Source organism: Dryobates pubescens, chromosome 3, assembly GCF_014839835.1.
Source record: "Dryobates pubescens isolate bDryPub1 chromosome 3, bDryPub1.pri, whole genome shotgun sequence".
NCBI classification, from domain to species: Eukaryota; Metazoa; Chordata; class Aves; order Piciformes; family Picidae; genus Dryobates; species Dryobates pubescens.
Window position 1 is genome coordinate 41,528,724 of NC_071614.1, and position 13,384 is coordinate 41,542,107.

General features: G+C 37.3%; 1 protein-coding gene across 2 annotated transcripts in view; it reads right to left on the minus strand.

Annotated features, from left to right (window-relative positions):
• Nucleotides 1-1,230: 1,230 nt before the first annotated feature.
• The window catches only part of CCDC88A (coiled-coil domain containing 88A), an 87,520-nt gene continuing 75,366 nt past the window's right edge, over nt 1,231-13,384 (minus strand). For both annotated transcript variants that reach the window (XM_054180039.1, XM_054180040.1), the window contains 7 exons: nt 13,148-13,362; nt 7,803-7,886; nt 6,551-6,754; nt 6,179-6,250; nt 5,136-5,216; nt 3,502-3,767; nt 1,231-2,245 (listed from right to left, as the gene is read on the minus strand). In XM_054180039.1, coding sequence (XP_054036014.1) covers nt 1,235-2,245; nt 3,502-3,767; nt 5,136-5,216; nt 6,179-6,250; nt 6,551-6,754; nt 7,803-7,886; nt 13,148-13,362 — 1,933 coding nt within the window. In that variant the 3' untranslated portion in view covers nt 1,231-1,234. The remainder of the gene's footprint in view (nt 2,246-3,501; nt 3,768-5,135; nt 5,217-6,178; nt 6,251-6,550; nt 6,755-7,802; nt 7,887-13,147; nt 13,363-13,384) is intronic.

The window sequence follows — 13,384 nt, forward strand, 5'->3', positions numbered from 1 at the left end:
TTTGTTTTATAGTACATGCAATTTTCACCTACAATGACTGGCAGTAACTATTTCCTCTTGCAAAAAAGATCTTGTGTCCAATACCATTTTAAACTCTTTATGATTAAAATGTTTCAAGCAATTGCAGAGGCAGTGGCATTTAAAACAATTACTTGTCAACATCTCTCTTGAGCTGGTTATCTGTAATTGGTGAGTTATTCTCTACTATAATTTTGCAAGAAAGCTTTTTATTTCTTCTTTTATCTAACTGTGGGGTTTTTTTCTGTTATTTTTGTTACACATCTTGTTTTCTACTAGCTAGTATTACTTGAAGAAAAAATGAATTTCCACCATAATCAACAGAGGTTTTTATTACTACACAACACAAGGAGTCTCAGAGAACTCTGTTATTTGACTTCGGTTAAGACCATACACTTCACCACATTTGTACACCAGGCATGAAAAGACGAAGCATACAAAAGGGAAAAGGTGGAAAGGCTCATTTTTTCCACTACAAGTACTTCACATCATGTGACTATTTAATACCTCTTCAGAAGAATTAGCATTTATGCTTAGACTTACAAATGGTCTCTGTATTTATTAATGTGGAGATGTTTTAATAATTATGAACAGCAATTCATATTCATTGTTCACGCCAGAGGCACTGAATTACTAGTCTGTAACTTGTTCCTTGTACAAAATGCATTTATGCCATGACGTGGCATAAACAAGAAGGGTAAGACACTGAAAGCTCTCTAAGTGCTTCTTTTCATTATCATCTCACTTTTAAAGGATATTATCTCCAAATACATGGTCAATGTATTACTGATACATCTGAAAGCATAAGCACAACTGAAAAGCACTTTCTTTGTACTGGAAAGGATGTTGCTCACTGTGCCATTTCTGGCAATGCAGCATGCAATTGGTTTAACATGCATTTGGAAATGTACAGGAAATAACCAAAATACCTGTAATGTGTGACAAATAAAAATATAGCTTGTATTATAAACACTTTTAAAGGCATGCAAAATATATACAATGCAATTAATGTTTCATGCACACTTTGGTGAGGTTACAATTTACATTCAGACATGCTAGCGTACAAAACTGAGCTCTATGCCATTTCTCTTAGAAAACAACCCACAGATCTAACATGGAAGTATTTTTCTCATTGAAGTGAAACTTTCTCAAAACCCAGTGAACATTGAGAATACCTATACGTCATATATGTAGATTTAATAGTACAACCTCCTTATCATACACAACCATACTCATACCACACGGTTTGATTATCTTCAGAAACCAGGAGTGGGGATTCAGCCTCACTGCTGTTTACATAGGTGGTAGCCACAAACTCGCTAGTCAGACCTGGCCGTTGGTCACTATGATCAGATTTTGGATTAGCAGAAGGCTGCTCTTGATTTTTCAGTACTGCTCGAAATGCTGAGCGATTTGCCTGATCAGTTGTTTTGGATGTAGACCTTGGAGGCAAGCCACTTATATTACTAACTAATTCAGTGTTAAGGGATAAAAATGGTGGAGCCAAAGTAACCGATCCTGTATTGTCATTACTAGACATACTGACTTTACTGTTAAATGTGCTTGTGCTTAGCAAGATTCTCTCATGAATATCTGACCTTTCTGTTCTCGAAGCCTTAGTTACATCAGAGTGACATCCTAGTTTAACTGTATTAGCTGTGTTACTTTGTGGAACACAATCTACTCCACAAGCCACACAGTGAAAAAAAGAAGATAACTGGTGTGCTGAGTACTCACTAGAGATTGATGGAACACTTCTGTCAGCGGAGGATGGTGCTGGATCAACCGATACAGGTTGCCTACTGTCTTTATACAAAAAGTCATGAATGCTTGTCCTTCGAGTAGTTCCTTCTGCTGTAGAAATCACACTGCTTGCACGAGGTAAGGTAGCGTAAGGATTGCAATCTCTTGATTGTCGCTGTGGAACAGTCACTTGTATCTTTTCTTTAACTGATTTGGCCTTCCCTTGAGGGCCTGATGTAAATTTTATTGGAGAACTAGTAAAGTAGGTGTCTTCAGTTTTACGAAGGCTAGGCCTTACAAGGGGCTCTGGTTTAATGGATCGTCCATCTGAGAAATCAACGGCAGTTTTCACACTTAATGATCTCACAATACCACAACCAGCAGATGGCTGTTTTCTTAGCTTTTCCCTTCCTGCCAGCTCTGCAGACTCAGACAAGCTTTTCATGACTTCATCTAAAAGATTCTCTTCACTTGCAGATTTCAACTGTCAAAAACATGAAACATTTTATACATTTTTAAACTGTAAATTTTGACCTTTTCTTAAGCACTCTTTATGGACAGAAATGAAAAACAATTCTAAAAAGATCTGTTGGTTTGTATCTGAACCAGCCAGCTTCCTGTCTTTTCTATTTGGAGCAAAGACTTAAGAGAGAATAAAAGTTCAGGTGAACACCATTCACAGCCTTAGTGGAGAAAGACTGCAGCCTTTTTCAAAATGGTAAAAGAGGCAATTTGGAAAGAATTAAGCTAAAAAGCATTAAGGAAATGCTTGGCAGAAGACTGAATACAGACCTCTTGAATACCCCCTCCAACCTCAATGATTCTGTGATGCTGTGAAATGGATTCTGGGACTCATCAACAGCAGTGGACTAGACAACTCAGGAGATTAATTTCTATTACCACCAGAGTATTGTTTAATGCTTAGAGATCAAAAATCCTTGTCAGAGACCAGAGGTGAGAGGTTATTTTAAGTAACTAAACAGAAATACAAAACTTAATCCAGAGTCAAGTCATGGACTACCCCAGTCAATTCAGCTGTATTTTTCAGTTTTAATGGTACCATTACAATTGATGGAATCTGATCCTTACTCTTCATAGGCCTTAGTCACAGTAACTTGCTTTATCCTAGAGCACTTCTAGATTTTGGACAGATTTACTCATGAATTAGTAATAAAGAAATCTGGATACCAGCAGAGACAAGGTGATTTGGGGCTTCTAAAAAACTGTTACTGATTTACAGAAACACTGTCTTACTCAGATTTCAATAAGCTCCAAGGTCAGGTTTTTTGTACAGTAGAGTTAAAAAGATGAAACTGAAGCAGACAAGAATCTCTTTTCAGGGAATGAAGTGAAGCACCTTCCTTCATGTTGACACAAGACAAATGTGAAAACAGCTCTTACTGAAGACAAGTGCTTAACTGGAAGAAACCTGCTCTGAGTTTCTGGCCTTCCATCTGAGCTCTGCAGAGTGCATCACTACACTGGACAATTCTGTGCAGTGCAGATCAATTTTCTTACCTAATTCAGTAACCAGGAAAGAGTCAAAGTGCAAAATTCTAAAAGATTTTGTGTGTAATACAGCAAGTACAGTTTATCAGGGAACAACCCCACACTATTGTTTAATGCAGGTGTAACCAGAATCCCCACAAAGTTTTAAAGCAATGCTATGCACTTTAAGTCATCCATTAATTCTCTGCCCATATAGGGGTTAACAGGTAGTTAAAATATTTGTAAACTAACCTCGCTTGAGGTACTTTTGTTGCTTTCTTCTAAAAACTGTTGCAGGGTAACAACTTCACTTCCAGGAGAACCAGTTTTGATCTGTTTTCCACGACCCTCCAGTGCTTCGGACATTCTTTGCTGGAGCACTGGACTAGATCTTGTATGGCCTTTCAAATACTGAATAGGACTGCTGCTGCTGCTAGACCAAGCCTCATGTTCATGTAGCAGGCTGAACTCTCCACTGCTGTGACTCTGCGGCCTGCTTTGATTGTTAACTGCACCTGCTTTGGGGGTAAATGGCATTAAGTATTCCGTAAGAAAAATATATGAAAGCTGTTAAACAGTATAACCTTTCTCAAATCCAGAATGTTTTAAGATTCAGTTAACACTGTTAATTCAATTCAAAATGCTAAGAAACCCAGTTGTTATTTTTCAGTCAAACTAAATATATTATTAATGCAGTTGTACTCCTCTTACTTACCTCTTAAAGCTCTTTAAACGTGTCATGACAGCTTTTGAATAAAAAACTACCTCTTACTTATATCAGGGCCTCCCCCTTTGTAATACTGTATTCCAAGGGGCTAAAGATATGCCTCCACTCTTGTGAGGCACATACTCTAAAACAGTGTTAATAAGTTTTACATTGAATAAAATACAAAAGATGGAACTGAAAGAAAATACTTTCCTCAACATAGTTCTTTGACAATTACTATTTAGGAATGTTGCCTCCCTGACAGTTTCTGCTGTTACTTCTAGTTTTATTACAACTGTGACCTGAAGGAAGCAAATGGCACTAAATGTAAATGTAAAATAAATCCCACAACACCAGATCTTTGGTTTTTTTTTAAATACTTCTGAATTGCTTTAAAATCACTGATAATCAAGTACTTCCTACTTTGTGTTACTACTAAGAAATGAAGAAAAGTTGTTGACAGAGAAATTTCTGATACTGTAGAGAAACTGGGACAAAGACTATCTGAAAGGATCTTTTACTGAAGGGAGTAATCAAAGAGAAAATACACTAATAAAAATCTTAAGCTAGCCTTCATCTCTAAATTCTGAAACTGATATGTTTCATAAAAGCAAGACAAGAATACTAAATGAAGTCTGGAGTTGGCAGCTTTCTAGTCTAGTATGCACAATGGGCTCCAGCTAGAACAGCCATTATAAACAAAAATATATCAAGGCAATGTAAAGAATATTGCTAAATCCAAGGTAATTATTAATCTTTTAGAAACAAAACATAGAAGTTTACATGTGCCATTTTGTCCTGTTTGTACTGTACACTGTACAGCCCTGCATCAGTCCCTGCATATGAGTAGGGTGCTTCTCTGCTCAAAACCAAGCAATCTTAAAGTAATGTAAGTTCCTTCCTTGTATCATTTTCACTTAGGTCGGGTTTGGCTTACAGTATTTTATAACTTACATAATAATATCACCATTTTAACATTTATTAAAAACCTAAGTTCTATTAATACTTGTATCCTCTCCTCACTTTGGGAACGAAGGCTATAAAATGCTTAAAAGGAAAGCATGCTGTGGTGCGTTGTAGGAATTTGCATAGTCAGTTTTCACTTGTATAACCTATGTACATGATCTAACAGAGCAAACAATGGAAAAGAAGGATATATGTAAATTCACCTACAGCATACCTTTGACTTCATGGAGAGAAGCATTATTATTGCTATTGCTAGTGGATGTTCTGCCACTATCAAGGCTGGATGGTCTGGAAGCTAAATGGAAAATTAGGAGACAGCATGACGAACAAAATTTTAGCAGATGACATGGTACCTTTACATTCTGATCACAGAATGCTCAGAGGCAGGAATCATGCACTATTTCACAGGCTGAGCATGCCTACTGTCAACAAAGTGTTTCTTACAGATCAGAAAGCGAAGGGATTTCCAGGCAGTCACTTTAGGAAAGGGCACTACAGGAGTAGTAAGGGTACAAGGGAGAGGAAAAGGGAAATAGAATGTATGTTTAGAATTGAAACTAACTGGTTAATGTGAAACCAGGATGGGCATGCAGAAAGCTGCTCATGATTAGGTCATTTACAACAGATTTGACAAGGAACCTTGCACATTGTTGAAATGCCACGAACAGGAGGAGCAAGAGCATCTGCACAGAAAATGGCCTGTACTCCTAATCCAATACAAGGGAAACGCACTGTTAACATCTTCAAAAAGCTTTGTTGCTCACACTGATTTTACATGTTTAAACTAAAAACTTCACCTCTAAATCACCTATTACAGCTTTCACTTCATAGCTTTGCTTTAAGGAACATGTAATGATTTCAGAGAACACAGCAGGTGACAAATACAGATTTCACTGAACAGTAACTATTGAAAAATTAGGCCAGATTTGGATTTGAGGTTTTTTGGGTTTTTTTTTAGGATTGACATTTTAGCTTCTTTTATTCTACTACTAACTCAAAATAAATTTTTTAAAGGGAAAATGTTTTGGTCCTGTTCAGATGCACTTCGTAGATACTTTCTACTAGAGATAGAGAACATCTTAAGTCATAGTAAAGAAAGAAAAGAATAATCTGAAAAAATGGTACTATACATTCACAGGATATGCAGATCACAGAAAGCATGCTCACTTTTAAAGATGCCATTCACTTGTTTTTGCAAACTGGGTAAACATTCACATAATGCACCCAAATTTTGTTTAATTAAGGTTCACATCTTACCATGAACTCTTGATCCTGTACTAGAATCATCACTAATACCTTGTGGACTTACATCTTCAAAGGATGTAGTATCTATACACAAGAGACATAAATGAAGATGTAAAATAAAAAAGAAATATAATTTTAAAAAATGCCTGAGATATTTATCACGTATAAAACACACATTTTTACCTAGGTAACATTCTGTAGGAATAAAGTCCTGAAACATTTACAGCTGCAGTTATTAAATGTCTTCAGCATCTTAGCAGTGCAACTCCATTATTAAGATTGATTTTTGCCAAAAAACTTTAAAAACCATAAGCAAAACCATTATTTATCTTAAATTGCTGCTACACATAGTCACATCACAGTGTAAAACGCTTCTACCTATACCTTTATTATTTAGCAACTGCTTGGATCTGAAGCCTGTAGATGAGTTGACAGTTGCAAAGTTGATAGCTGTAGTAGAGAAGGCCATAGCTCCCAATTCTTTCCTCCTTTTACCCGCAGATATATCATCAGGACCCTCCAGGTGTTCAGAACTACCTGTCCATTGTCCTCCTGCTAGGACCATGGACTGCACCAGGTCATTCATGGCTGGGATGCAAATGAAAGCAAATGATCAGCATGGTCAATGTAATTGCTTTGGTTCTTATTTTGTATTGCAAAATCTTTGACAGTTTTCTAAGCAGTAAAAGCGCACTGAATACCAGAAGACATAAATACAAGATCATCCATGTTACAACATGCAGTCAGCTCAATGCATGAGAAGTGCTGTAAGTCAGAGACTTCTTTCAGCTCAGTATGGTTCTTAAAACTGATTTTATTAGGTATAATCGCCATGCTTGTGCTGTAGTGATGTGTTAGAAGCCTTGATATAACGTGAGAAATGATAAAATGGGATGAATAAGGATAAAATGGGCAAAGGTGCTAATACAATAGAATGCCGACAACGATACGGGATCCTTGTACAGTGCAGGTTACTGCAGGGATACTGTATTTTACATAGTAACAAATAAAGGATCTGAAAAAGATGACATCTGATGACGTTCACCTTTACTTCACAGAACTAGAGAAAGCTGTCCACCCCTCATTAAAAAGTAAAATAAAGTAACTCAATACAACATTTTGGCAACAACTGATGAATACTTGAAGAGTGACAGACCACCGTACAGCCTTGCGTTATTTTCCACACCTTTAAACAGAAAAAAATTACAGTGATTTCTTAACAAAAGGCTTACAAGATCTGTAACTTGGAACCATTTAGGAGAACACAGTGCACTGTAAATTTATATACACATAGAGACATGTGTATATAGACAACTATGTATACAAATAAATGCAATCACAATGCACTGAATATGTATATATGTATGTGAGTGTGCTTGTGCGTGTCAACATGTATGTGTCTCTGTGTGTGCACATGTGCGCATATATAAAATATTCAGTGCCAAGGTTTAAAAAAAAAGGGGGGGGGGGGAATTAAAAAAAAAGAAAAAGCTCCAGCTCCTTGTATTGTAGCAGGACTTGCACATTGCAAAATAGGAGGAAAAATACAGCGCAGTCCAGGGAGAGGTTAGTGAAAAATTAGTAATGGAAGCCAGTGTAGCCATTTAAAAGAAGCTGAACTGTCATAAAGTCTTACACATGGAGCGACGGTAGAAGGCCTTCATTTTGTCTTTTTCCTTCGGTCTGTTCCTCAAAAAGGGCAGTCTTTTCAGTGCAACCACTTTTATGTCATAGCATGAGGAAAAACGGAAACAGGGAAATGAAAGAAAAAAAGGGAGAAGAACAGATGGAAGTTAAATGTTGAAACTAAGGACAGAAATGAATGTCTGAGTTTAAGCTATGTATGCTATGCTAAAAACTATCATTCTCATGCTTCTGTGTGACAATGAAATATGAAAGCTACACTGAAATATGAAAACTGCACTATGAAAACTTTAATATACTCAGAAATGCACCAAAAATAATGGTGAAGAGTATAGTACAGTCTGCAAGTTCTAACCGCCAAGCTCTTGGAAAAAAAAAAGGTCACTTTGAGATAATAATAGAAATTGATGACTATGTAGTTTTTACTGTGGAAAGTAACCTTTCTTGAACACAATGTCAGGCAAAAAAAGCTTAAAATGAAAGCGACTCTAAGTACTTCTACCTTAACATATGTTCACATCATTATTTTTTGAGGTTAATCGTGTTTTAATGCTTTGCCCTGCATCCCTAGTAGGACAGAATCTATTATTAGTCTTAATTTGTTACATTTTTTTGCTCATTACTAATTTGGGTCATCTGCTATCTTGTAGAATAATTACATGGACCTTAGGTTCAATCTACAGTTTGTGTGCAGTGACTTGAATATTTTGTTGAGATGATCCATTTCAAATCTGTAGTAAGAAACATAAAATATTTATCGGCTGAAAGGGTGTAACATCAATTCTTTTTATCTGAAGAAATACCAAAGATCAAAAACTTCAGCAAAATAAAATCTAGCTATGGGTGTTGCTGTAAAAACTGTTGAGGGCAAAGAGAAAATAGTTAAAATTACAAATAGTATTAAAAAGCAAAGGGGGGAATGACACATTAATCTCGTCCTTAGATTCAGCTATTTTGCATTAGTAACTGATGACTGGCAGACACCTGCACTTTGAGACATCAGATAAACATCAGCTGACTGCCAAGCATCCAGAAGCCATACGCAAACAATTGGCATGTAAAGATACAGAAAGAAATGCACTGTGAAATTCCCCAAAAGCTATTATTTATGCAGATAAGAAAGCAGTGCAGTCCCATCTGTCAGCCCAAGATCTGCATATTTCATCTCTCTGGAGTTACTTTTGGGACACATGCTTTGTCATTTGCCTTGTTTCTCAGCTTCTTATACAACAGTTTCTAACTTACATAGCAGTATATATACATACGCATTTACAAGTGCACATGAACTACCTTGGAAGAGAAAGAAATTTCCCTCACCATCATACTGTTCTGTGCTCACATTCAGAGTAAGAAATTTACACTACATTTTACAACCTCCAAGGATTGCATGTTTGGCACAGCTACAAGTGTCCAGAAGTTATCACAGTTGGAGAATGTAACTGTCTTGACTGAAGCAGGACAGTAAACACCCTTCTATGTCAGGTACTTAACACTGTGGGGCGGGGAAGAACAGGGAGGAGCAAAGGGCACATGAGCTACCTGAGAAAGATAGGAGTAGGCCAAGTACAACTTCACCTTTGAATTATTCACTTGCTACACAGATTTTTATTTTTTTAAAATGATGTACACAGACCTGTAGGTACTTTGAAATAATTACTTCTTTGGTTTAGTTAATTTTTATTTCAGATCAGAAAAGCACTCCTCCTACGGTAGATCTGTAGGAAATAAGCCAAATCCAACACAACCATAGGTGTGGACTGTCTCAAAAAAACAGCAGAGAGGCAGTAAAAGAGACACGAATGGCATGTATCTAATTGCATGTAACAGTACCTGGCTTTGAATAGCTCCCTGTTAAGGAACACCAGACATACATCTGACTATAGTTTTCTATCAAGTAACAGTTTTAGCACTAACGCCACCCAACTGGAGAGGTGATGCTGTTCTCTTTTTACTTTCTGTCATGGTGGGACAAGATTCTCTTGTAACTTGTTTGCAATACAGACAAAATAATTGATTCCTCTTAATTACACAAATCCACCCAAATCTTATTTAAAAATAACCACAGGATGTTTAAGAATAATTTGAGTCACGTATGCCTCTCAGATATAGCACTAAACAGAAAATTGCACTGCAGCTACTGATACCCTGAAAATCATACACAGAAACCTTCACTAAAATGAAAGCACCTTGAGAGAAGGAATTATCTCAACAATTTCTGCATAGACTATGACTAAAGAAATATCCTGCCATAAAAAGTGGAATAACGAAGCTACAGAAAGGTGCAAACTGGACACTACAAAGTTTAGTTTATGCAGCTTTAACTCTTTACACCTTTATTCCAACAGACATTAAAGACAGGATGGCAGGAGGACTATTTTGGGCTTAGTAATCATCTACTCAAGGAACCCTAGTTATAATTCATTAATGTTTCTTTCTCTTTTTAGTATTCATGAACATGTTCTTGCTTTCTGAGCTGAGAATGAATGATGAGTACTGCAGAATTCCTTCACTGATCAGAAAAATCCCATTTTGTAATCCTCCTCCTGCTTTCCAGAAATACTCCAGGGAATTTGATACAGATATAGGATTAAAATCCCCAACATGCTTTGTTCATGCACACAAGAAAACATTAGGAAGACATTAAACGTTTTGGTAGAAAATGAGCCTAACATACTACCTTTACTTCTGCAATGACACAATTCTCTGCTACAGGTACTACTATTTAAAGATGACAGGCTTACTAATAGCCTGAATTCCTGAATCTCAAATGACTGAAGTGGAAGCTAGCAACAGGAATCCATTTTCCTCTGAAGAAAGGAAAAATCAAAAACATTCCACTTGGCTGCCTCAGGTTTTCTACGTGAAAGCTCATCCCTCCTGAGACCAAAGGCTGTGCACAAAGCAGATGTCAGATCTGTGGTACTCACCTGAGTCAACCACTGAACACAGATTTGAAAGCAAAGGTTAATCTCTGCAGTAAGATGAGCACACAGTAACCATGCTACCCACAGGACCTAACTTGTGTTACACACATAAATGGCCATACCAGCACCACCTCCTTTCCAGAGTGCCTCTGGAATTAGACAAGGGTTTCTGGCACTCTGTGAGACATTGGGTGCCTCTGCAGAACAGGGCAATTTGATTTCTCCACCAACATCACCTATCTTTGCAATAGCGTAAGTCTCTTGAATGCATGTGCGTGACAAAGTGTTGTGTATCAGGAAAAGAGATTCCATCACCACTTTCAAAGACATAGAGAGTCTATTCAATGGTAAGAGCAGCAGGAGAATTCCTTTTGAAATCAGTATCCACTCTTGCATTCTCTGACAGGGAATACAGGGTAGGAAACCTATACATCTCAAAACTCACTGCATATCAGACGCTCTGTCCTCCAGCTTGCGGCAACACCACCAATTTGTGTCAGTGACTGCAATTTGGGGGATGTAAGCTGCCTTCTCTTGTCTGCTGAAGGACACAGGATATTTCACCTGTACCATTCAGGTGGTCAGTATGGAACAGAACCTTTCTCTTCCTGTAGCCTAAACTGCCTTTAACCATTGCGGAAAGCTGCAATACCGGAGCATTTTGACATTCAGGATTTAAAGTAATTCTAAAAGTAGAAGAAATGGTCTTCAGAATATGCACCATTACCAGTAATCTCACACTGAGCTGGTTCTCTTCGTGAGACATGAACTGTCTCAGTAAGGTTGTCAGCACTGAATGACAGTTTCCACAGTGACATATAATGGAAGAGGGTTAGGATCCAGAATTAGATCAGCCCTTCCAGTTTGTGGATAAATACACTGGGATTAAGAGGAACATGAACAAGGTCCATGGAGTAGAAAATTAATTAGGTCTGAACAACTTCAAACCTTTTGAGGATCAGCCACTGTAACTTCAACCATGGCTCCAGGAGGAGGGTAACTGCACACTACAAGGTCCCAAATATCATGCAAAGAAAACTGTCAGAGAAAAGAGCCCTTGAAGAACATGAAATCATTGACACAGATGCAAATGGTCTGAACCAAAGCATGCATGCTCATGACTAAAACCAATACACCCACACTATAGGCACTCCTGAATTCCACCAGACTTCCAGTTTACATGTAAAAGCAGCAGTTGGTGTTTTTTAACATTCAAAAGTACATATTTTGAACCTTAAGAGACTCTTACACTGAAAAATGCTAAGTTTTCCAAATGGACAAGTTAGCAAGTAAAATGACAAAATATACCCTCAAATTTTCTGCTTTCTTCAGTTATTAAAAAAGTACAAATCTGTTTTTAAATTTCCATGAAATAGTGTCTTTAAGTGGTTTTAACTTTGACTAACCTTTTGCAAGAAGCACAGAAGAAAATAGTGCATCATACTGACTTTAATAATCTCTAACAGCAAACTCGTACCTGGTACAAAGCCCAGAATATCAATCTGCTGTCTTTTGAAACTCAAGACATTGAATTTAAAATAGTACTTCCAAGACTAAGTGAATTTGAATACATTATATTCTGATGCTTTTACATGCACAGCTAAAATGCTTTTGGTGCACAATTTTATAATGAAATCATTACATCCTGGTAACTTGGCGATAGGATTATGTCTCAAGTTGTGTGAAATTGGGAGTGTTTGATTCATACTAATAGCGGATAACAAAAAATATAGGGTAAGGAAGTCCATGCTGCATAGCATCTGGCCTTTCATACTGTGGGCATCCTAACATGATGGCTGTCAGGCTCTTTTACTAAATTGTGTAGGGAATATTCAGTCTCTTTACACCTCTGTAATCCTTCTCAGCCACTTTAATCTTGAGGATCAATAACCATTCACATCTTTTTAGCATGTTATATCTCTATATTTACTCCCCATATTGCATGTTCAAGTATTATCAACATTCATTGGTGATTTTATGAGGTGCTAGAGGAACACCTTCAGACAGATCTTTTTAGCAACTAAAGGATGTTGGCCACATCTTAGAAAGCACTTTCAGGACAGGGAGAAGGATTCATGCTGGGATGGGGGAGAAACAAAAAAAGGGTACTAGGCATCTGACATTCGGCTTAAAATTCTGCTCACCTGACCCAGTAGCAGTGCCTCCTTCATTGTGCACAATAAATATGTTTTCACATTCAGAGCTACAGAAATGCTAGAAACTAGTTCCTGCCCACTCAAGGACTTTCAGGAACCGAGTATAAATTGGTCATTTATAAATTAATTCAGGCTTAATTCTTAAAGACATAAAAAATTGTATTCAAAATTGCCCCCAAACACATAGCTTCTTCTAGCACCTCTTACTTTGTAATCATTTAGCCAAGGATCATTAAAAGATGTTTTGCAGTACTCACTGCTACTTTTTTTGGTCCCCAAAGTCTGGCCATCTTCAAGAGAGTTCGAGCCCACAGAGGAACTATCTTGACTGTCTTGGTGGGGCAGCTGAAGAAATCCCTCACTGGATTCTGAGCGGGTAGGTGTAAGTGTCACAGATTTCAAGCGTTCACGATTAACATCCTTCTTAGATTTTATCAGCTTCCTCATTTTCAGAGTAATCCAGTTGCCCCTCCTGTTAGCAAGAATACAGTACA